Raw genomic sequence first — 24,670 nt, 5'->3', positions numbered from 1 at the left:
AATAGACTTTAATTGACAGCCAAGTGGGGAAAAAAAATGCAGGTTACATTTTTAGTATTATCATCAATATACTGTAAGATTGACATCCACACAGTGATGTAGCTAATACCCATACACCTCCTAATTTCAGTTGACAAAGAGCACATCATATATATATACATATATATTTACACAGTATTTCAAGCTACGGTAAATAATAAACTCCCTCCCTTTAAAAAAAACAACAACAATAACAACAACACACGCACACCTTTAGACAGTGGATTTCCTCACAATAATATATCTTTTTTTCCCCACATACTTGCAGATTCAAAGATACTTAAGTTACTTAAGAACCAGTGAAGATCCTGGACCAGCCCCTAGTTTCTTTTAAAGTCATTTTAATTTTTACAACTTGAAGCCACATAGCCAGTGTGGTCTGTACACTCTAAAGACACCCCAGATGATGGAAATGAGACTTCCACTTCCTACACATGAGGAGCAAAGTGCATCTCTGAAGATGTACCTAATTACAACTAAAAAATAAATCAAAAACATTAAAAAAAAAAAACTCTGCTCTTAAAACATCATTTCTTAAGAGCCCAGTGCTAATGCTAACAGTGAGTAGGTGAACACGAAGGCTCCTTTCTGTCCTAACTGTACAGGGGTTCTAGTTAATTCTAATCCACTATGCAGTTACTCGAAACCTATGAGCTTTAAAAATCGCCTGGTAGAATTACATCCGGCCTTCCAGGTTTCCAGGTTTGCAGGCTGACCTCTGAAATTCTGCACGGATACTTGCCCCTGGTGCCTTGCTCTCTGATTTATTTCTTTCTAGGGCTGTTAGTAAATGGGAACCACGACAGAGTTTACATTAGCAGACACATACACATGCCCTGGCCTATAAATATCCCACGAAAGAAAATGGAACGATCGCTCTAATCCTGGCGAAATGATCACAAAGGGGAAGAGGAAAGTTAGGAGACATTATCAACAATGGTTCTTCTAACGGTAGAAGATTCAGGCAATGACAATGGACTTTCTAAACACCGTGAGCCACTTTTTTCAGGCCCGTGAGTTAATCAAGAGTGGGCGGAGCACCGACTCCTTTCGGCAAACCTGATAGGACACAGTCAAACAGGTGTGCCGTCTCAGAAGTCGGATGAAGATCCACCGTCGTGTCCTTTTGTAGGTGAGTGGGAGGAATTTCAAAATCAGAATTGGAAGCAGTTTGCACCCTTTCTGGCCCGGGATGCTGGACTGTCTCCGGGTCGGACCCCTCAAAGCGCCAGCTGGAGTTTGGTCATGTTTCTCTGGTGCATGTTGTGATGGCGGACTAATTCGTCTGAGCGCGCAAACTTTTTCTGACAACTGTGCCACCGACAGCTGAAGGGCTTTTCACCTGTTGACACAATTGCCAGTCAGAGACACTTGCAGCAGAGGGACTGGGCACAGGTTCAACTATCAAAGGCCCGAGTTAAATCACCACAACCCGCCCTGGACTCCCATGGGTCATTCCCTAAGCTAGCCAACTGGCTCTTCACTGGCAGCCTGGGATTAGCAATGCCTTTTGAGGGCTTGAAAATCAGAAGCACTGTAAATATAACAAAATGGAAGACTTGGGAGAGAAGTCTGGTTTGTGGGAACCCTTAAGCAGCTCATAAATTAAGGGGGTTGGGGAAAACCTCTGTTTTATCTCTAAGGATGCTCTGTGACCTGTGCAAGTGTTTCCCTGTTGCTAAGTAGGGCCTGATCTGCAAGGGCCACTGAACCACTGGATACTATTGATTGATGGCTGGCCAGCAGTAGATTGGGACCAAAGCTTTACTCTTTATAGAGAGATGGTTTTTAAAAAATCATGGATACCAATGTGTATCCTATTTGCTTCTTTCTAGTGCGGAGTCTGACTCAGAAACAAACTGGGTTAGAGCAGAGGTGCTAGTTGCAAATAATTAAGCCTGCTCTGTCTTGGGAGCTCTCATTCTCATTAAAGACAATAATTAACTTGCATGTGATGCCTAACATCATTTAGAGGAGGTCTATGCTCCTTGCCTTTAAAACAAAGAAATGTTATCTTCACTCTACAGATCCAGGCAGGATTTGAATCTAGACATGCCTAATTCTAAAGCCCACACTCATCCCTGTGTCACATCCCCAAGGCTTGCAAAAGAAAATGTCACAGGAAACAAGCCATCTGCCATCTGGAGGATCTTCCCGGGGTATTGATACTGGCCCCTTGAGAAATGTCTCTAAAGATGTAGTGCTTTGAGGCCAGACTGGGTGGCTGATCAAATATGACATCCAGCATTTTGTTCATGGCCCAGGTGGCAGGGACGGAGGTGTGCAGGGAAAGACTATGAATTTGGGACCAACTAAAAGACAATATGTCAAAAATACCCAAAGAAGGAGTCTAAAACCTGTATCTCCCCATCACTGGGACACAGGCGCTTTGACATATCTAAGGTATAACCTATCTGTCCTGAAGAATGGGGACTTTCCTGGACACTTACAATGCCATGGCTTCCTCACCTACTATTCACTGGCTGTCTGCTTTTCCTAAACTGGCTGCTGCCTGCCACTTCCACCTCCTCATGGGCACTTCTCCACTCCTTCTCATATTGATCCTCTCAGCGACACCCAGTTTGGCTGAGTCTGGCTCCCTCTTCAATTCACTGGCTTCTAGGGATGACTGTTTGAACCCAAGCTCTTTCTCCAAGAGCAAGAACAATAGGGATGAGGTGGGGCAGGAGCAGTCACCACTGAGATTGCCATCCAACTGTTCTGTGGCTCTGGACAGGCCATTTAATCACTCCCCACCACAGACTCATCTGTTCAATGAGTACTAAGACCACCCACCCTACTCTTCTTTCAAGGATGCCATAAAGATGAAGGGCTGACCTAAGAGACAGTCCTGCTTCCTAAGGAAGCAAATGAGCAAAAGGGGCAATGCTGTTTTCACTATGAATCCCATCAGCCTGTGGATGAGCACAGTGCTTCAGCAGCTAGTGTTTGCCAATCCCCCATTCTCCTCTCTCTGCTAGCATAGAGGAAATATATCCATGAGTTTGTGTTAATCTGGCAGAAACCTAGACCCCAGGTTGAGCTTTAAGTAAGTGGAGTATGCTCTCCGATCAAGTATGAAACTTAGGCTCTCAGCAGAATAGAGTATCTTGAATTTCCGATCGTGCTATAGGGTGATTGTTTGATCGGTAATACAGCACACTGGGGACAGTGGAGATGAGCTTATCTTTGCACCTTTGTTCTAAATCCTCTAGGCATTCCCTGCCCATCCCTTTCCTACCCAATGCTCTTTGACACTTTCTCTGAAAAACATTATCCTTTATCATAAAAGATAGCCAAACATAGCCAGTCTCTAAATGGATTCTCAACTCTAGAACTTTTATATGAGTCTTTCTCATTACAAACAGTTTCATTCAACAGTAGCTTAGAAAATAATGAAAAATAAATGTGAAGAAAAGTTTACGCACTTGTTTTACCTGTATGAGTCCTGGTGTGGGTCTTCAGATGGTCGGACCGGGAAAATTTTCGCTGACAAGTTTTACACTGGAATGGTTTCACACCTAAACGGACAGAGAAGGTCTAGCCTCGGCCCTAGCAATGTGGGTCACAGTGAGACACATAATGCCGGCTTTCTGGCAGCTGGAGAAGCCCCGCATATCCTTCACATCAGCCAGGTCTGGGTCTACCTGGACCTCACATTTCTTTGATCCCCAGTCCCAGCAGATGCCACCTGATTCTGAACAGCAACATCCAGGAGCTGCTCCCGACTTGGGAAAAAAACATTTCCTAGTCATAAGCATCCAGTTCTCACCAGCAGACAAGTGCTAGAGACTGAGAAAAGTAAATCACTGCAAACAGGATTCTCTCCTCTGCCCTCATTCCTGACCATCAGTCTACCAGCAACCCGCTGAGGGATCTCACAGCTGCTGTGGCTCTCATGAGAAACATGAGATGTTTCCTTTCTCTCTCTCCTCTGTAAAGAAAGACTTTTTATGATGTGTGCGTGCGTGCGTGCGTGCCTGCGTGTGTGTGTGTGTGTGTGTGTGTGTGTGTGTGTGTGTGTGTGTTTGTGTGCATTGCCCTCAGAAGCCAGAAGAGAGTGTCCTGTGGAGCTGTGGTGGCATGCAGTGGGCCACCTGAGATAGACGCTGGGAACCAAACCCTAGTGCCCTGCAAGAACAAGTACTCTTGACTGCTGAGCCATCGTCTCTGCGGCCCTTCTTTTTAAAAGGAAAGTCTCCAGGTGAGGGGAAGAAAGCTGGAAAATTAGACAGATGACCCTCTCTCTCTCCTCTGTGTTCAACAGAGAAGACAGTCACAATATCAGCTCTAACTCAAGGGCCTGTGGCTGCTGGCAATGAAAGGGAACCAACAAACCTGTGTGTCTCCTTTGGTGCCTTTTGAGCTGGTCTGAGCGAGAAAACCTTCTCTCGCAGTCCTTGAAGTCACACTGGTATGGTTTCTCACCTTAGGGAAAACATATGTCATTCTGAGTTCAGTGCTAGAAGCAAACCTCATCCCAGGGAAACCCTAAATGCAGATGAAGGGATCCCCAAATGCCCAAAGCACTAAGGGAAGCTTGTTAGGGTTGTGCTGTAGACATCCAAGAAAATAAAATCCCAGTTACACACATGCCCATGGACATGGGAAGGAGTGAATGAGGATGCCCTGGCACAGTTACCTCACTGTGAAATGGAGTCAATAATCTGGCAACATCAAAGGGTTCATGAACAGATTAGACCGGACCGTCCAAATAGAAGGAGAAGACTGGTGCCTAGCACTGAGGCAATGCTCAGAAAAATACATATATTAGCATGGACTATTTAGAGAAGCCAAAAAACCCAAAAAGGTTCGTTTCCAAGTCCATGTCTGAATCGGAGATAGAATTTTGGATAGACACGCCTTGAAGCCGGCCTTGTGAATGAATTGTTCTGTGTTTTATGGCCTGAAGATTTGGTGTTCTCTACTACTGACTTCTTGTTCCTGGGCCCAACATAAATGACTCCATGGTTGTAAGATTCCCCAATTAAACCAGAAGCTGAAGCATTTAGCAAGATTGTTGTCCTTTAATCTGGACCAAGTCAGCAGTAGGATTGTGCAACCCTGGACTCAGAAAGAAGAGCCCCACCCCTGTGTCCACAGGAAAAGTTCAGCCAAACGCTGGGAGAAAAGCCCCCACAAGTGCACTGAGCTTCTGCAAGTGTTCCCACCCCCTAGAATTCTGACTCACTGGATTCTGGGATGGAGAGCTGAGCTATTTTGTGGTCAGTAGGGTCTTTCCATTGATGGAGAGCTTCAAGTTTCCTTTCCTATCTCAAGGCCTCCGACGCTTCCCTGGTCTTCTGTATATGTCTCCTGTAGCTGACCTCACCACTCTGCACCCTCATCACCCTTCATCTTTATGTCCTCGTCCCTACCCATCAAAATGTTAGGCACACACCCTTCACAAACGCCACTTGCTCGGCAATGCTGCCCTATGGCTTGAGTACAGAATGTCTCCCACAGACTCATGCATTTGACCCCTTGGTCTCAAGCTCATAGTGCTTGGAACATTTTAGAATGTGAAACCTAACAGGAAAGAGTGGGCTGCTGTGGGCGTGGCCCTGGAGGCTTATAACCTGATGCACTTCTGGCTCCCATCTCCCATCTTCTGTCTCCCTCTGCTTCTTCATCCAGAGATGTGAACTATCAGCCCCGTGCTCCCATGGCTTTCAGGATGTTCCCCAGCATTATTCCTCCCCAGCCGTGATAAACTGTGCTCCCAAACAGTGAGCCAAAATGAAGCCATTTGTCAGGTGTTCAGTGAGAGTGGTGAAAGAAACACCTGGGACCACCTGCTTGGAAACTCCATGGCCTCCTTTATCAAAGAACTGACTCCAGAACATCTATGTGTGTCTTTGGACCTACCCTTCAAAGTTTATGGAGACCTTGCCTGTCAATCTGAGTCATCTCATTGTTCTATCCCAGGCTTGTCTTCCCCGCTAAAGGGGCTAAAGTCCTTCGGTAATAACACCACCATGTACTCAGTCCTGGAGACATGGGTCCTATGCTAGGTGTGTTATACAACAACTCCTGTAGTACAACAGTTTGAATTAAAGTACAAGGCTTGCAAATTGCATGGTGTTGTACACTACAGCATTATAGCATTATCATCTTCATTGTCCTTACAAGGCACTCAGAGTTCAGAGGGATGTTGAGCGATGGTGGCTCAAGATCCCATCAGTCAGTGGTGAATGCAACGTTCTATGTCATTTGCTTTTCACCGCCCTGTTCTGCTTTCCTGGTAATGCCTGAAAATGTTGATCTCTTTTAATAAAGGATGGGAAAGCCAACATGCAAACACCCTTCAGAGTCATCATGGCCTGAGCTTTCAGAGCGCAAGCTTTCCATCCCACAAGTCACCTGCGTCCTGAGCAGTGTCAGAGTCCAGAATGGGAGCTCATGAACCACCGTGGCTCACCTCTGGACAGTGGATACACTTACCAGTGTGCTTCCGGCTGTGCATCTGTAAGTGGGACAGCTTAAAATATCTCTTATTGCAGCCTGGGTATGCACACATGAACGGACGTTTCTCACTGGTTTCGGATGCTGACCGGACAAGAGTTGGGGCCACTCCAGACACCCGCCGCACATCCTGCAGGCAAAATATGAGAGGAATGGAGGCCTTGTGCCATATGTGAACATTAATATCATCCCATGGGAAGCTGAACACTGAAATGTACTGAAAGAAGAGAAGGCAGGTACAGTATGAGACCAAAAAAAAAAAAAAAATGTTCACCTCCATACCCTAGATACCTGTGGCAGACAGTAATGGATGATAAGTCAGAAAATTTTATGATGCAGTATTCTGATGTCATTGCAACTGATTAACAGAACTTGGAAATGAGGCTTCTTTGGGGTCCCTAACAGAGAACCTCTAGAGAAGAAGTGCTAGTGTCTACAGAGTTCCCAATCTATTTCCCACTTGAGATGTTGAGGTCTAGAGTTCCAGATCCCCAGACGATACAGATGCCCTCCCTATTGGAAACATGACCATATAATTATGGACCCAACCAGAAAATGGATGAGAAAGCTCTTACTGGGGCAAGACATGAGACACTGAATGAGGCCCAAACTGGCCCAAACATCACATGTAAGTAGATGACAAAGAAGTCTTTGGATATGGGGCCTCTGAATCCACCAGAATCCTGTAGTGAGCCTTAACGGTGACACGGGAAAACATTGGGAGCTGTCTGCCTTCTGTGACTTTGCATGTCTTTTTCCTACTGGTACCTGTCATCTAGCAGGGAAAATAAATCTTCTCTCTTGCCCTCGGGCTGTGATTCCTTGATATAAAGAATGATCCTCCTTGTTCAACTACAGATGTGCCCATCAAGGCCAAAGACATGGACAGCTAGCTGACACAGGAACAATTCTGTGATAGCATAAAGACCTGGAATGAACCAGTGGTTCTCAACCCTCTTAATGCTGCAACCCTTTAATGTCGTTCCTCATGTTGTGGTGACCCACAACCATAAGACTATTTCATTGGTGCATCATAACTGATGTTATGAATCATAATGTAAATATCTGACATGCAGGATATCTGACATATGACTCCCAAAGGTGTTGAGACCCACAGGTTGAGAACCACTGCTATAAGCTTAATAACTCCCTGTTCTGTGTATCTTCCAGTCTACCCACTCACACACTAACACTAGTTCATTAGCCTTGCCCTGAGAGAGCACCTTTTTTGTAAGGAAAAGTTCTGTGATGTTATACAATACTGTATTGGTATGTATGTCAACATTTGCCTTTCTCCCAGGGCTAATGGTATACAAATGAATCATAGGCCAGTAGTTTGTTTAGCATATTCTAGAAGAAAAAGAATAAGTAGAGAAATAACACCTGTAGGGCAAGCATGGCATCTACTAGAGGCTCTGACAGTGGACCTGATAGACGGAGACTGGTGGGAAGGAAAGCACAATAACCCTTCTTCATCTCTTGTCATCCAAGATGAAGACCATGTTGGAATAAGAATAAAAGCAACCATTACTGTCAGTCTGCAGTCTGCTGAAGGATGCTGATGGTGTCACTGTGGAACACTCGGATAACTCCTTCTATCACATCTCTGCATTTCTGAGACTTGTTCATTTCTCACCATAGAGAGTCTTGTGATGGCAGGGTACACTTTACTGATTCCACCAAGTAGAGCTCCTTGCCCACCCCACGTAGGGCCTGGCCCACATGCCACTTATTTCCAGGGCCTTAACTTCCCTCCAAAGGATACTCTAGCTACTTCTCTTGTGGCAGCCACTGAGTTGTATTTGTAAATAACAGATGTGAGTCCTTGGTAATTGTGGTTCTGACTATCCAAAAGAAGCTTGGGGCCAGGGAGGGCCTCCCCTTGAATAACCTACATTCTCTGAGATTCTTCACTTTCCCCAGAGACCTCTCTCTCTTGTTTCCACTGATCAATAATATTATTTTATTTCTACCAATAAACAATATTAATCAGCCAAACAAGGGTTATGGAATCTGATAAAATGTATGTTGCACACCTCAGTTCCCTCTTACTAGCTATGTGGTTTTAGGCAAGTCTCTTGTCTTCTCTCTTAAGTGTGCAGTGAGGGTCACATGAGAGGGCAAAGGCTTGCAAAGACATGCAGGAAGCATAAACACAAGTTGTTAAGTCAAAGAAGTTAACCTGAAAATGCAACACAAAGTATCCAAGAGCATTCTGAGAAAGAGGTGGTGATTGTTGGGGAGAGAGTAATGGAAAAGGGGGCAGGTAGTGAAAGAGTAAACTATGCCATATAATAGTAGATGATAGATAGATAGATAGATAGATAGATAGATAGATAGATAGATAGATAGATAGATGATTAAGAGAGAGAGATGGATGGGTGGATGGATAGATGGATGGATAGACAGAGAGATGGAGAGTTAGGTGGGGAGAGAGAGAGAGAGAGAGAGAGAGAGACATTATGTGTGTTTCAAAGCCCTTAGAAATATATGACAAAGCAATTCAGTTACAAATAATATTCTTTTTGTTTTGTTGGTGGTGGTGGTGGTTTTTTGAGACAGAGTTTCTCTGTGTAGCCTTGTCTGCCCTGGAACTCACTTTGTAGACCAGGCTGACCTCAAACTCACAGAGATCTGCCTGCCTCCCGAATGCTGGGATTAAAGGCATAAGCTACCACTCCCTGACCAGTTACAAATAATATAGCAACATCCATTGTAACAAGTGTATCATACCCATACCTGGGACATTATGAAAATGTGGGGGCAGGAGGACAAAGGAATTCTATGATTTCTATGAATATTCTGTGTAAGCCTAGAAGCTAGATAAACTGCATGTTGTTAATGCTATTATCAACACTGGACAAAACAGTCTACCTTTACTAGACAGATCAAATCTTAAAAGTCAAGGGTCCAGGTCACTAATTCAAGTGCAGATGACCCCCACACAAGAACTGTACCACCCACCAGGAGAAGCAGAAAACAGTAAAGGAAGAAAGGTGAGATTCTGCAGGAAGGATTTTGTGGCAGAGGGGCAAGGTAACATCTTTGGGGAGTGGGCAGCTCCTTTCCACCCCCCTCTGACGGCTTGCCAGAGCCCGAAGGTCCTACAGCTGAGTGCGGCAGGGCGTGTGAGCAGAGGAAGAGGTGGCCTTTGGCTGGCCATCAGGCACTCACCTGAATGCCTCGGAAGACACCATGAGTGTGTATCCTGTACTGGGCACCACAGAGGATGGGGGTCGTGTGGTTCTCACTCTCGTACCCTGTGCCGTGGCTGCAAACAAAGGGTTAAAGTTGGTTCATGGCCACCCTTTGGAAATACAGTCTTACCTCCCGCTATGGGCTCACTCTGGAACAGGGCTCTGTGAAGTCAGTGGCCATGTTACCACCTTGCACCACCCCAGCCCCAAAATTCACCCTCAGAGGTAAACTGTCTGGTGCTGTGTGCCTCATTCAGACAAGCCAAAAAGAAAAAAGAAAAAAGAAAAAAGAAAAAAAAAGCCACAGTGGTGGGATATCATCCCAGGCAAGTTGTTTACCATCTGAGCAGGAGTATTTCAGGAATGAACAGAATGCTTCAGGCTTCGTGTGAAGTGCACTGGGGTTTTGTCGGCACCTCATGACTCAGTTCTTACCAGATAGCACCAAGAAAGTGATGACATTTACAAGAAGAGATGTCACGTCCTCAGAAGGGAGTGGGGGTGCACGTCTGTGGCTCCACTCAGTCCACCACTGATCAGTTTTCCAGATCAAGTTAACTGTGTGTGTGTGTGTGTGTGTGTGTGTGTGTATGTGTGTGTTCACTGCATGTGCATGTGTGTGAATGTTCATGTGAAGCCCTAACTAGACAGCCAGTGTCTTCCTTGGTTTCTCTTCCCTCTATTTTTTGTAACTGAGTCTCTCCCCTAGCCTAGATCTCACCAATTCAGCTAGGCTGGCTGCCCAGAAACTTCCAGAGATTCCCCTTGTCTCCATTTCTCCAGTGCTGGGGTTACAAACACACCTAGATATTTTTAGATAGGTTCTTCACGTTTGCATGCCAAGTACTTGACTGACTGAGCAATCCCCCGCCCCCAAATAGCCTGGGAGCTCTCGGGTTGTTCTTTTTGAAACTCCACAGCCCTCCAGCCTTACTTGTAGTTTCCAAGATACCCCCAAGCAATGCATTTCCTAGGGGTTGAGTCAGCCTGACATGAAGGACAATTGTCCAGTGCTCACTGACAGCCACTTAACCCTTTGTGAGCATTCTGCTCTGATTTTATTTCCAATCTAATCAGCACAAAAATTCTGGACCACGTTTGCCAGAATGATATTGAGCATCACTGTGGGTGTGCACATCTCTGTGGAAGGAGGAAGCTACTTTAAAAATACCCATAAACCTCACAAAAATATAACTAAAAAGCAACCATATCATCCAGCAATCCTAGGTGTATTCCTAAGAGAAATAAAAGCAGATGTCCAGGGGAAAAACCACTTGTATATATCGCTCTCTGGCATTCTTTATTCTCACAACCCGGAAATGAGAATCAACTCACCAATCAACTGACGAGGGACTAAATAATGAAGTATAGCTACACAGTGGAAGATTATATGGCAGGAAAAAGTGAAGTATTCATATGCTACAGTGAGTTTAATAACTAAAGTGCAAAAGACCATATACTGCAGAATTCCATTTCTACAGACTGTCCAGAGTATGTAGCTTAGTAGTTGATTGCCTGAGACAAAGCAAGTTGAGAAAAACAGGGGGGGGGGAATTACTGAAAATGTCCTAACTATGTAGGAATGGTTACACAGTCTGTAATTTTATCAGAAACTACTGCCCTGTACACTCTAAGTGGGGGGACTGTATGGTATGTAGAAGCAATAAAGCTTTGAAAACCTTCAGAGCAAGCTGAGCTTGGCAGTGCACATCTATAACCCTAGCACTTAGGAGATGGAGACAGAAGGATGAGGAGTTCGAGACAAGCCTAGGCTAGCCTGAGACCTTTTCTTGAAAAAAACTCAACATACAAAATAGTAACAGTGATAATAAACTTCGTAGTAGCATCGTTTAAAATTAACTTACTAGAATCTGCCCCATCCACCTCTGCTACTCCAGCATACCAGGGGACAGACAGGTGACCTAGTGGATCAGCCCACTCTGTCTCATGGACTTGAGGAAGGCCCAGGGCTGACTCATCCCTAACTCCCCAGGGTAAAGAATTCCTGGAAGAGAGAAGTTTCTGCAGGAAGGGTGCAGTGTTCACACAGCCTAGGGCCACACCAGCTGTGGTGTTTCACGGTGAGTTATGGTTCAAGCGTTTCAGAAAGAAAGGTTTGTCTTTTTTGGACAGTTTGTGGAAGGAGGTGGCTGTCCTGTTCCCAAGCCTATACTACACCATGACTGTATATCCTGCATCAAGTGGTCTGATGTATCTTGCCAAGAGAGGGGGAGCCTCGGAGAGCTAAACCAGCATCAAGCATATAAGAGTTGGGGAGAAACACCAAAGTCAGAAAGCATCTGCCTTTCTGCCTCTCAGAATGTGCTCAGAAGGAATATGAGCATGTGATGCCTCCCTAACACTCTTCTAAACACAGGAGAGGACGCATGTATGCAGTGACTCTGTAGCAGCACAAAGAAGACAGGGCGGGAATGGGCTATAAGACACTGTACCTCAACAGCTGGGAGACATTGGTTTTCCTTGATGCACCATCTGCATGAAGCCAAATTGTGATCTGTACATTTTTCATCAGGGGATGGGATTAGCAATCTGTATTGACAGCTGTTCTCCTCGAGTTAGCTGAGTTCTTCAACGGTGGAAATACGGGGAGCATGGAACACAGATTTCCATCAAGATGCTTGTCCACTGATAGTGAGCATTGACCTTCAGAGTCTCGTACAAGCCAATACTCAAAAGAAGCCACTAGGAACACAACCATGCCTGCCTCTATCACTTGGTTCTTCTACCAGTTCTGTGAATAAGGAAAACAGTTGGTCCCTGCCTATGTTTTCATCTGTCCCCATTCCATTTGGTACAACTCCTGTAAGCCAGATTGCTTCCCAGTGTGGTCCTCCCAGAACACCAAGTACAATACACGACCATTTAACCTGAGTATTCCCTCTCCTTCTCCCTCCCCCTCCCCCTCCCCCCTCTCTCTTTCTCTCTCTCTCTCTCCAGGAAAATCCAGCTGGCTGTCTTGAACTGTAGATCAAAAGAGGTAAAAAGCACCTAGGAATGTCATCTGCTTCTTCGAACTCAAAGAAGGCCTCTGTTTCAGTTCATGTATATGACTGGTAACTAGTTTTTAAAAATAACCATTTCAGCTGGAAGTGCTGCTAATTTACAACAAATTTTACTGTGCTGAGATTGCACACAATGTGTCCTCTAAGAACCAAAATGCCATTGTAGAAAGAGCAGCACAGCTGGCCATCAAAGTCACCTATCCCAACGCCAAGCTACACGGCAAAGAAAATTAATAGGTGGCTTGTATGCATGTTTTATGTTTAAGCCACAAAACCTGCAACAAAAAAATTAGCCCATTTCATTTGGGGTCAGTTGGCTGAGACCTCCCTCACTGCTGTCTCCTGGTAAACCACAGAGTAAGTATTAAGTTTGAGCCATTTCTGTGTATCTTCTCTGCTCAAACTAAACTTGACCTTGAATATAGACTCTGCTCTCCTTTCTGCATGCTGTACACCTAGAAATTGTAGCAGGCATGGAACCCATAAACATTCCCAAGATGGCCTGAGTCAAACCCTCTTCCACACAATAATCATTCACATTTGGGGAGATGGTCTTCCAGGCCACAGAGTTGTGCCAACTGTAACAAGGGAAATGGGATTTAAAGGCAGATGGTGTTCCATGCTACAGAGTTGTGTCAACTGTAACAAGGGAAATGGGGTCTAAAGAACGTTAGAATCAGGACTGTGGCATGAATGCACAAGGCTAAAGATGAATTACATCCAAATCAAGTCACTCAGAATCAATGTGTTAGTCAAGCGTATATCACTGTGGCTGTGGTTCACAGTGCTCCAGCCTTGGGCAGTGGCTTGGGCTGCTCAGCTTAGTGTGAACATAAGACTATTTCTAGCAGGACTAAAGATAAATAGTTCCAAGGCACTCCATTAACAGTATCCTTTCTAGGTCTAATAAAGTCTCCAATTCTCCCTTATTCCAGCCCTAACTAGCGTGAATTGAGGACTGTATCCATGGCCTGAACTTAAAGATGTAATGTTTTAGGGAAGACGTGAGCACTACATATTGGTGTTTCAAATTCTGTCTGAACTTGTCTCAGGGAGTCATTCCAACTGCTGAAATTTTTCAGACTCTGGACTTGGCTTCCAAAACATTTGTTTTCCATCACCGTATCAACTCTACATTGTGGAAACACCTTCCCAGGGCTAAGGAGATGCTGAGGAGATAACTCATCCAGTAAAGTGTACGCCATGCAACACAAGCACAAGAAACTGAGTTCAACCCCTAGAAGCAATGTAAAAATCTGTGCTTGTCAGACCAGCCCTGGGGAGAGAAAGACAGGCAGATCTCTGGGGCCCACTGGCTAGCCAGTCTAGCCTAGTTAGCAAACTCCAAGCCAATGAAGAGACTCTATCTCAAAAACCAAAGTAGATGGTTCTAAGAATAACTCTAAGGTCCTCTAGCCTCCATGAGTATACACATGTACCCCCAGATACATATCCATAGATACATATACACACAAGAGATACCCTCACTAGCTGTTGATAAATATTATATGTTATATAATATATGACAAATATTTCCCTGGAATATTGAGGTGATGAGATTCCAGAAGATCTCTCCATAGGACAATTTAAAGGATAGCATTATAGAAAAATAAGTCTTGTACATAAGGTCCAGTCTGCCAGGGCAGAAGGTACCCTGAGACAGAAAGGCTTGGGATGATGATGATGATCAACACAATCACAAAGTGCTGAGACCCACCTGAGGCCTAGACAGACAGGTAAAGCCAAGCTTTATACCAGGACAACCCTCCTTGCCACAGTGCATGACTCTGCTGTGGATGAACCAAGCCAAATCCAAGTGAGGATAGGACTTACAAAGGCCTAGAGCTACACAGCCTGCCAAGAAGGCCAAGAGGTGCAGCAGCCATGGTGAACATTTTCCTAGAGGCAAGGATGCACATTCCACAGGACAACCCAGAGACAGGGAGTGTTATCTACAGAGCTGTAACTAGAAAGTGGGTTCTAGAACAGAGTGTGGACCCCGGCATGACAAATAAACAAAGGGCTCCTTTCTCAGGGTATAAACACATGCAATGGCTTCCCTACCATCCAATCTGGATAACAGGGGAAATAAAGGGAAAGTGAGATGTGCACATAGCCAAGGATATGAACCCAGCATGGGTAAGCTTGGAATTGTTGCTACATAAAACAGCACTCCTATTTTGCTTCCTCTTAATCTTCCTCTTAAGGATAAGATCTTGATTCAACTGAATGCCAGAGGAAATGGGTCAGATGACTCTATGGCTAATATCATTAGAAAGCCACAGAGGTGTGCAGTAAGACATGATTGTCAGCTATGGGTCCAGGTGGAAAAGGGCGGTGTCCTTGGTAAAGACAGGTGAGAATGTGAAAGAGGAAACTAAGGTAGTGTGGTTACTTTTCCCAGCCTGAAAGAACTTGCTCTGTTCTAGAAATCATGAACTAGGTTGGCAAAGACACTTTAGGCCATCTTTGGTACTATTGTCCAGCCAATGATAAACCACCTAGGAAGCATTTAGCCCCCCTCTATCATGCCCGCAGAACTTCTAAAAGAACTATCAAAATATCTTGTTGTAACACAGATTCATCATGGTAGCCACCTTCTCCTCTCAGAATGGTAATCCTACCAAAAAAGGAAGAGACGTGGGCTTGTGTTTTGAATATGACTGAGCAACTTTGGTTCTTACTGATCTGCTTTCTTCCTCAAATTCTCTGAAAGATCCAGCTTCGTAACTTTCCCTTACTGCCCCCGAATCTCCAGAATGCAATGGCTTTTTTCTTACTTGAAATTCTCAACTCCCCCACCACCTCTCTCATTCTCCAACAGCTTCAGAGAGGATCAGACAAGTGGACAGCTGATTGGTGACAAACTGTGGGCTTGCTTCTGTTTGGCTTAAAGCAGAGCCACAAATTCAAACACCCCTAATGGGTCCACGTAAGTTAGAAGTACATAATGAAGACTCCGAGGAACCAGTAGCCTCTCACCTGAGAGTGGCCGGCCCCGTGGCCTATGCATCACATCTCTGTCGGCCCGTCACTGTCTTGTGAACTTAGTGCCGGCATTGGTTCACATTCCAAAAGACTTCTCCAAGATTCCCTGCATTCTGCATTTGTACAAATAATGTCCCTTTTAAAACCTTTTTCTGATCAAAGAGCTACCAATTTACCTCCCCTGCTGCCAAGGCCAATCAGTGAAGCATAAACTGTCAACCAAAAAAAAAAAAAAAAAATCCACATCTTGGTTCTGCTGTGTTCTCCTTGCATGCCAAGTAGAGGTAAAGACATGCCTGGTCCTTTGAAAACTGGGTACTAGTCTCTTCCAGGCCCTGAGAACTTGAAAGAATGTTATACTTTTGTCTCTGTGTATAAGTGTTTGGCTGAATGAATGTGTATGCACCATATGCATGCCTGGTACCCATGGAGGTAAGAACAGGGGACAGGTCCCTGGAACTGGAATTGCAAATGTCTGTGAGCAATGTGTAGGTGTTGAGAACCAAATCCAACTCCTCTGCAAGAAGAACCAGTGCTCTTACCTACCAAGCCATCTCTCCAGCCCCCAGGGATGCTATATGTACACAGCAGGAATGACCATTGCTATTAGAGTAGAATCCAGTTGTCAGCTGTTGGTGTCAGCTCTTAGCTTCTCAGCTTCACTAGCCCATTAAGCAACGGGATTAAACACTGACATTACAGACAGAAAGCCATCCCTGCCATATCACTAGTTCAAGAACATTAGTTTCTTGGGACTGCTGTATGTAATAAAGCAGCATAAATTGGGTTTGTTTGGTTTAAATCAAACCAAATTTTTTTTCTCTCACAGCTCCAGGTCACAGAATCCCATCATTTGGGAGGATAAAGCAGGAGGGTTGCTGCAACCTCCAGACCAACCTAGGTTACATGGGAAGTACAAAGCCAGCCTGGGACAGAGAGTGAAACCCTGTCTCAAAGAAAAGAGGTTCAAAATCAACCTAAACCCCAAGAGACTGGGTGGGCATCTTTATTCCGGTGACTCCATGGGAAGTTTCTTCCCTTGTCGTTTTCAGTTCTGGTACTTGCCCGCATGTCTTGATTCCCACCCCCTTTTTCATACGCTACCCTCTTTCTGCCTCCTGTTACTTTCTTGTAGTCCAATTTCCCACTGTCTCCCTCTTCTAAGGACCCTGTGCTTGCCTCTCTTCCAACTCCAGATAACCCTGGCTCATCCCACTATCATCACCTCAAGACCTTAACTGAATCATTTTGCCTGTTACCATGTAAGTCTACGTGCCCAGCTTCAGAAATTAGGTATCTAATTTCTGGGTTTCTCTAGGTATTCAGCCTATCATACCAAGGGAATCAGTGTGTTCCTATTCTTGCAGATGCAGTTGAAAAAGCTAAATTCATCTGGATTCTACAACTCCAGATTACTCTAAGGACACACTGTTCTTGAATCCAAAAGTCTGAGTCCCAGGCCTACATTAACCACTAATTTTTCCCCACGTGGCTAGTGAGTCATCTCATTGTTTCTGTATGCAAGATTCATCATTTGCAGGATGAAGTTAATAACCTATTTTGAAGTTCTTTTTGAAGATTAAAGAGGTGAACTATGCAGGGAACAAAAGTTAAATATCACCAAGTAATCATATCCCAACAATATCCAGGAGGTCTGTGGTTGTAACACTCAGTGCCACATCCATAAAAATTATTTACTCCATATTTTAGTTATGAGTCTGGTGATGGAGATTGATAAAACTTGTATTTTTGATCTTAAATACAACCTAGATCTAGAAACCATTAAATATCCACCCATAACCTTAGACCAATGCTTAGTCTCCATGGTTCCTGTTCCATGTAAAGTGAAAATAACAACACCAGCCCTATATGCCTGCTAGAAGCCCAAACTAGGTCAGGGAAGCATTGTGCAACACTTGGAACAGGATAGACATTAAATAAATGTTCACTGTTGCTTCCATAGTTACCAATATCATTTCATTACAAAGTATTTTGGGTTTTAAGGAGAAGTTGAGTTATATGTCCAATGTCAGAGAAGGGGCCAATGGCAGGGCTAAGGCCTGAGTCCAGCCCAGTACATTTTTTTCTCTCTTTACAATAAGCAGGACAATTTTTGTGGTACAATTGCATCTTCTATCATCATGACCCTTGAATGACCTCCAGCTCTTTCCTCCAGGGTCTGACTCAAGTCAGACATTTTGATGTTTTAACAGTGTCACCAGGGGGAGGGGAGAAGAGGAGAAGGGAATGGATGTAATAAGTTGAGTACAGCACACTGTGGCTTCTACTGTGAGACTGTATTTAGCTGGGTATAAAAATAAGCCCAAAAATGGTGGAAGAGAGATAGATCACTCAGTAAAGTGCTTGCTCCAGAAGCATGAAGAACTGAGTTTAGATCCCTAGCACCACTGTAAAAAATAAAATTAAAATGTAAATCCAGTATGACAAAGTGTACCTGTAATCCCAGTCCTTAAGGAAGCAGAGACAGGAGCATCCCTGGGACTCTCTGGCCAGCCAGCCTAGCTGAATCAGGGAGCTCCAGGTTCAATGAGAGAGCAACTCTCAAAAGGTAAGTGGGGTAGTGATTGAGGAAGATGCATGAATTGGATTCTGGCCTCTACACACACACACATACAGAGAGAGAGAGAGAGAGAGAGAGATGCTAATTGATAGAAATGCAGATGACTGAGCAGTCCAAACTGCAGAATTCTAACCAAACCAACCCTTTTTCTTTCCATGGAGCCATACAGAAGCGATTAGGTTGCCAGCTCAGCACACACCTCCTGCCTCAGTTCCTGCCTCCAGTCCCCCGCAGCAGCATAAACTGAACAGCAACTTTCACAAGGCATAAAATGTGTCCTGAGACAGTCTGCTTTTCCTACACAGCTTTAAAAAAAATACATCAATGTACATCCTTAGAAAGCTTACAGAAAGAGGAAAGTGTCCTTCACAGAGCACAAACTATAAACCCTCTTCTTTCTAAAAATGTGTACACTGTGGTCTGCCTCAGGAAAGACACAAAACATTCAAAGAGAAGCTTCTTAAGAAATGATTAATTCTGATATTCCACAGGCACAAGGAGATTAATAAAAAGGAATTGAGGTTTTCCAGATGAAGAAAACCAGAGCTTCCCTGAAATCCCTTATCAACAGAAGAAGTTTTTAAAAAAAAAAAAAGAAAAGAAAAGAAAGAAAGGAAAAAGAGAAAACTAGCTTTTTGAAGGCAATTAGCATGTAATACAAATATAAAAGCAAGGATCGTGGCCTGTGGTTTTTCTCCCCCACCTCTAGTTATTGACCAGGTGTACAAGACCCTACACTCACACCATCATCATCTTGGCCTTCTCTCTTCTGCAGAGCTCATGGAGAGACATGCAGACAACCTCTAGTGCTTATGTATCAGACTGTGGAATTTACCCAGAAGGCTCTCTGCACTCTCCATCCTCAACACCCAGTGCTTAACCATGAGACATGCAAATAAGTGCCTGGTGTTGACAATAAACTTTGCTGCAAGCCCTGAGGCCCATCACTCCCTTGTCTAACATGCAATATAGGGGGGAAAAAAGAGTAAAGGAGCCACGTTAAGAAACTATGGGCTTCCCTGAAGGTTAAGCACCGAGCTGGGGCTGAGCTCTGCCTCACTTAACAAAATCTCCTTGCTTGAAGATAAAGAAGCCCACAGCTAGCTAAGCCTCGAGATGTAATTATCTGATTGTAGAAGTGTAGGGCTTCAAGGACTGAGGCTGCAAGTCTGACAGAGGCAGCAGCCTGCCAATCAGCTACCAAGCAGCAGCCTGTTATCTCCCATATCTACAGAGACAAAGACTTCAAGAGGGAACACTTGAGAGAGTCAAACAACACAAGCCTCCTAAGAAATGCTCACCCCAAAGCAGGATCAACCATAGTCAGCTCAAACTGATTAGCTCCAGAACACCTCAGGCACAAAGGCCCAGGAACCAGCCTTGGTAGTCCTGGAAGTTGTCACAGAATGCTTAAGAGTGGAGCATCACCGAGCCATGGTGGCGCACGCCTTTAATCCCAGCACTTGGGAGGCAGAGGCAGACGGATTTCTGAGTTCGAGGCCAGCCTGGTCTACAGAGTGAGTCCCAGGATGGCCAGCGCTACACAGAGAAACCTTGTCAAAAAAAAAAAAAGAGTAGAGCAACACCAAATTAAAATCCAGTTTCCTGTAACCAGAGGAATTTCAAAACGCACTTTTATAAGTGCAGACAAGAAGGCTGGAGAGATGGCTCAGTGGTTAAGAGCACCAACTGCTCTTCTGAAGGTTGTGAGTTCAGATCCCAGCAACCACATGGTGGCTCACAACCATCTGTAATGTGATCTGATGCCCTCTTCTGGGGTGTCTGAAAACAGCTACAGTGTACTTACATATAATAAATAAATCTTTTAAAAAAAATTAGAAAAGAAATTAATTAAAAAAATAAAAATAAAAATAAATGCAGACAAGATCTTAGTGGGGAAGTGAAGGATTCCCTGATTATCCACATTCACAGCTAGTGACAACCTGTCATAGAAGCATATAGATCAATGCATTACTTCATTCTGTCTGATTGTGGTCACTTGAGAACAAGGTAGAACCCACAGTTATATACAGGTGTTAAGAGCAAAGCCATAAAACCATACTCACCTCTTCATGAAATTCAATTCAGTTTTTCTAGTGACTGTAACACATTGATGCATAATATGCTGGACACACCGGTGGTATACCCCACCCCCAACTGATACAGCTACAACACAACCCCATGCAAAAAAACTTAAAATGAAACAACCAAGCTCAAGGAACATCTCCGGAGAAGGGGCAGAAAGATTGTAAGAGCCAATGGACCAAGACATCTGCTACAAGGTACTGTCTTTTATTGTGACAGGGAAGGGTCACACATGAAGTCTCAATGATATGATCTCATAGACAGGACCCCAAAATGACACCCATTGACACACCAATGTCAATGGGGGGCACGTCACAAGGTCTCACCCTGGGATGAAAAGCTACAAGTTCTTAATGGTTGCTGAGATGGGGAGAATCAATCTTCTCCAGAAACAAGCCCCTGATAGATGCTTCAGCTGTAAATAAGGATACTTGTGAACATATGAGCAACACAAAGTGATCTCAGCAGTTTGTGTGTGTGTGTGTGTGTAAAATAACTAAAGAAGAGAGGCCATGAATTTGAAAAAGAGTGTGTGGGAGGGCATGAGTCAGTTTGGATGGGGGAAATTGTGTAAATTCAGTACACATGTAGAAAATTCTTCAAAATACAAAAAGGATTGTTCTGTACTATGCATATAAGGAGGAAGCTAGAGAGATGAGCCTGCTTTAACAACACAGAACACAAAAACTTAAAATAAAACAACCAAGCTAATCCAACTGAATTTACACACACACACACACACACACACACACACATACCTATCTATTATCTGATAATTCAAAAGTAGAGAATTTCCTCAAAAATAGCCTTAGAAAAGAACCTGCTATTATTTTAACTTGAGAAGTACTGATTCAATTTAGAGATTAAAGAAATGATTTTTTTTTTTTTTTGCTTTTCATGAAAATAATGTAGTAATTAATTTGTTTGTTTGTTTGTGTGTGTGTGTATACATGCACATGAGAGTGCAAGGCCCATGTATGGAGGTCAGGTAAAACTTGTGGACACTGGTTCCCTCTTTCCACCACTGAGTCCTGGGTACTGAAGTTGGGTCCTTGGCCTTAGCAGCAAGCACCTTTACCTACGGAGCTATCTTCTGTGAACATGGATCACATGTGTACCTGGTTCTGAAGAGGGAATCGGATGCCATAGAACTGGAGATGTGGATAGCTTTGGTCCACTATGTGGGTGCTGAGAACCAAACCTGCAGCCTCTGCAAGAGCAGCAAGTGCTCGTAACTGTTGAGCTATCTCTAGCCTCTCATTTAATATTCTTCTAATTATAATACAATTTCATTATTTTCCCCTTCCCTTTCCTCCCTCCAACCCCACCTTCCATAGATTCCTCCTTGCTCTCTTTCAAATTCATGGCCTCTTTTTTCATTAATTGTTGCTACAGACACATATGTCTGATTATATACACATATATTACTAAGTGAGTAAATACACCCTCTTCAGTCTGTATTATATCACTTGTGTGCAGGTTTTCAGTGCTAGCCATTTGGTATTGCGTAGCCAAGTGCTGTGCTCCTCTCTGGAGAGAAGACCATTTCTCCTGCTCTCAGCTTTCCTCAGTTACCTGTAGCTCTTTGTGTAGGCTTGAATACATTTTGTTTTTTGAGACAAATTTGTGTGTGTGTGTGTGTGTGTGTGTGTGTGTGTGTGTGTGTGTGTGTGTAGCCCTGGCTGTCCCAGAACTTATTCTGCAGACCAGGCTGTCCTCAAACTCAGAGATCCACCCGCCTCTGCCACCTGAGTGCTGGGATTAAAGGCGTGCGCCACCACTGCCAGCCTTGAGCAGTTTTGTTTATTTAATGTGTATGAGTGTTTTGACTGCATGTATGTCTGGAGTCTGGTGTGGCTGGGAGGCCAAATGGGGTATTGAATTGCCAAGAACTGGAATTACTGACAATTGTGAGCCACCATGTGGGTCCTGGGACCTGAACTGGATCCTCTGCGAGAGCAACCAGTGCTCTTAACTCCTGAGCCAACTCTCCAGCCTAATATACTTAATTTAATAATAACTTTTCCCATGAGACTGAGGAAGCATGCTCTGCCACCCATCCCCCACTCCTACTCCATCCTGGCTTACACATCCCATGGTGTCCAGCTCTTCATCTGGAGAGCAAGCAAGCTCACTTCACCACCACCAACTCTGGCCTCTAAAACATCTTCATTGAGTACCTCTTGGTTTGCCGTCCACAGATATCCCTCCCCAACCCCACCCTGCCCTTGGATAACAGTCTTCTGTTCCCTTCAGGGAGCCTCCACTCCACTAATCACACTCTCAGAGAGAGAATACATGGCTGGCAGAGATCTCACCAACCAGGCCCACTGCACACCCCAGTCACAAGACCAATCAAGGCGAAGACATGACCCTTTCCTGAGCCTTTTTTGTTAAAGAACCAACAGAAAGCCACCCTCCTTAGGAAGTTAAAGGTGCCAGAATCCAAAACTGTTTTTGCCACAGTGGAGAGAGACCCTGCCTGAGAAGGCAACCAATGCAGACAGTTGAAAGACAGTATTCTAATGGCTGCCCAAATCCATGAATCCACACAAGCCTTTCAAAATACAACAAACCCAGGGCTGGAGAAAAGGCTCGGTGGTTAACATAACCAGTTCTCTGTTCCCTGCTCCCAGGTAAATCAGTTAATGACTGCCTATAACTTCAACTGTAGGGGACCCAACACCTTCTTCTAGGCTCTCCAGGCACCTGTACTAATATGCACATGTACACATAATTAAAGAATCAGTATTTTAAAAAATACAATAAAAAAGCCTACTGAATTCTCCCTTGGATTCTACCTATGCAAAAGGGCATTATCTAATAGTCATCTAAAGGTAACTGGAGTATGGATCCTGTTTATTCCATCCACATGGTTCTCACTAAACCTTGACTATATTCCCCTTTGGAACATTTCTTTATAAATATGGCTTATTTGTCTCCATTCTCTATGCTGCCTAGTCCTGAGCCACTGTTTAATAATGGATACTGATTTAATAATGGTGGTTTGTAGCCAGTCCTCCCACTGCATTAATCGGCCTTCAGAGCCATCAAATCCCTCACCACATGCAATACTACTCAAACGTCTCCAGGCTGATCTCATCCTGTTTCACACTCAGAACAGAGCTAAGAGACACTCTATTACCCAGTGTCCTCTGGCCCTGGATGTTTAGCAGAACATTTTTTAGAACTTCTAGGAACTTTCCTTTCTGCATGAACACACAGACTCAGGAACTCATAGTCTCATGGACCACCTCATCAGACCACACAAGAAAAATTTGGACTCTCCTTACACATCACTGGCAATGGGGTGCTAATTTATCAGAATCCCTAGTTTGTCTAACTTGCTGTCTTCTTCTATATTCTTGATGGTTTGTCTCTATGGCCAGATGCTTTCACTGGCTCTACCAGAAGAGCAGTGCCCTAAACCTAAATAAAGGTGAAGCCATGTGCTCTTGCATCTGAGGAAAGCTATTCCAACTATATGAAAACTTCTAAAAAAAAACCTAAGGGTTCTCAAAACTCAGGTTCTGAAAACTCTTGCATTTCCAGTTGCAATAGAGGCACATGGGAGATGAAAACTTAAAAAAAAAAAATCTCTTCCAAACCACTCTTCAAATGACCTTGATGGGCTGGAGAGATGGCTCAGAGGTTAAGAGCACTGGCTGCTCTTCCAGTAGGTTCTGAGTTCAATTCCCAGCAACCACATGGTGGCTCACAACCATTTATTCTGAGATCTGGTGCCCCCTTCTGGTGTGTAGGCACACATGTAGGCAAAATGACCTTGAATAGGACTGTCATGCAGGAAGGCCTGGAGTCCATCTCCAGGACAGAATAACAAACAAACCAAAAAAACCTCAAGGCAAAGAAACAAAGGAAACCCTACGTAATAATTCAAGTGAATCATACTCTTAAAGAGATTATTATTTATACTCTAACAATAAAAATCTTTCTCCCCCTGCCCCAAGACAAAGTTTCTCTGTTTAGCCTTGGCTGTCCTGAAACTCACTCTGTAGACCAGGCTGGCCTCAAACTCAGAAATCTGCCTGTCTCTGCTTCCCGAATGTTGGGATTAAAGGCGTGCACCACCACTGCCCAGCTTGTGAATCATACTCTTAAAGAGATTATGATTTATACTCTAGCAATAAAAAGTCTTTCTCCCCACCACTAAGACAAAGTTTTTCTGTGTAGCCTGGCTGTCCTGAAACTCACTCTGTAGACCAGGCTGGTTTCGAATCCAGAGATCCACCTGCCCCTGCCCCTGCCCCTACCCCTACCCCTACCCCTGCCCC

At 44.2% G+C, this 24,670-nt stretch overlaps 1 protein-coding gene across 7 annotated transcripts in view; it reads right to left on the bottom strand.

Annotated features, from left to right (window-relative positions):
• Window positions 1-24,670, bottom strand: part of Wt1 (WT1 transcription factor) — a 48,177-nt gene continuing 23,507 nt past the window's right edge. For 6 of the 7 annotated variants that reach the window (XM_031371235.1, XM_031371236.1, XM_031371237.1 and 3 more), the window contains 5 exons: window positions 9,679-9,775; window positions 6,484-6,634; window positions 4,378-4,467; window positions 3,468-3,560; window positions 1-1,381 (listed from right to left, as the gene is read on the bottom strand). In XM_031371235.1, the coding sequence (XP_031227095.1) occupies window positions 1,260-1,381; window positions 3,468-3,560; window positions 4,378-4,467; window positions 6,484-6,634; window positions 9,679-9,775 (553 nt within the window). In that variant the 3' untranslated portion in view covers window positions 1-1,259. The remainder of the gene's footprint in view (window positions 1,382-3,467; window positions 3,561-4,377; window positions 4,468-6,483; window positions 6,635-9,678; window positions 9,776-24,670) is intronic. The other variant, XM_031371238.1, reaches the window with a different exon arrangement.

The sequence above is a fragment of the Mastomys coucha genome, unplaced genomic scaffold (genome assembly GCF_008632895.1).
Source record: "Mastomys coucha isolate ucsf_1 unplaced genomic scaffold, UCSF_Mcou_1 pScaffold15, whole genome shotgun sequence".
Classification (NCBI taxonomy): domain Eukaryota; kingdom Metazoa; phylum Chordata; class Mammalia; order Rodentia; family Muridae; genus Mastomys; species Mastomys coucha.
Note: the sequence above shows the minus strand (reverse complement) of the source record. Positions and strands in the feature narration are given on the sequence as shown.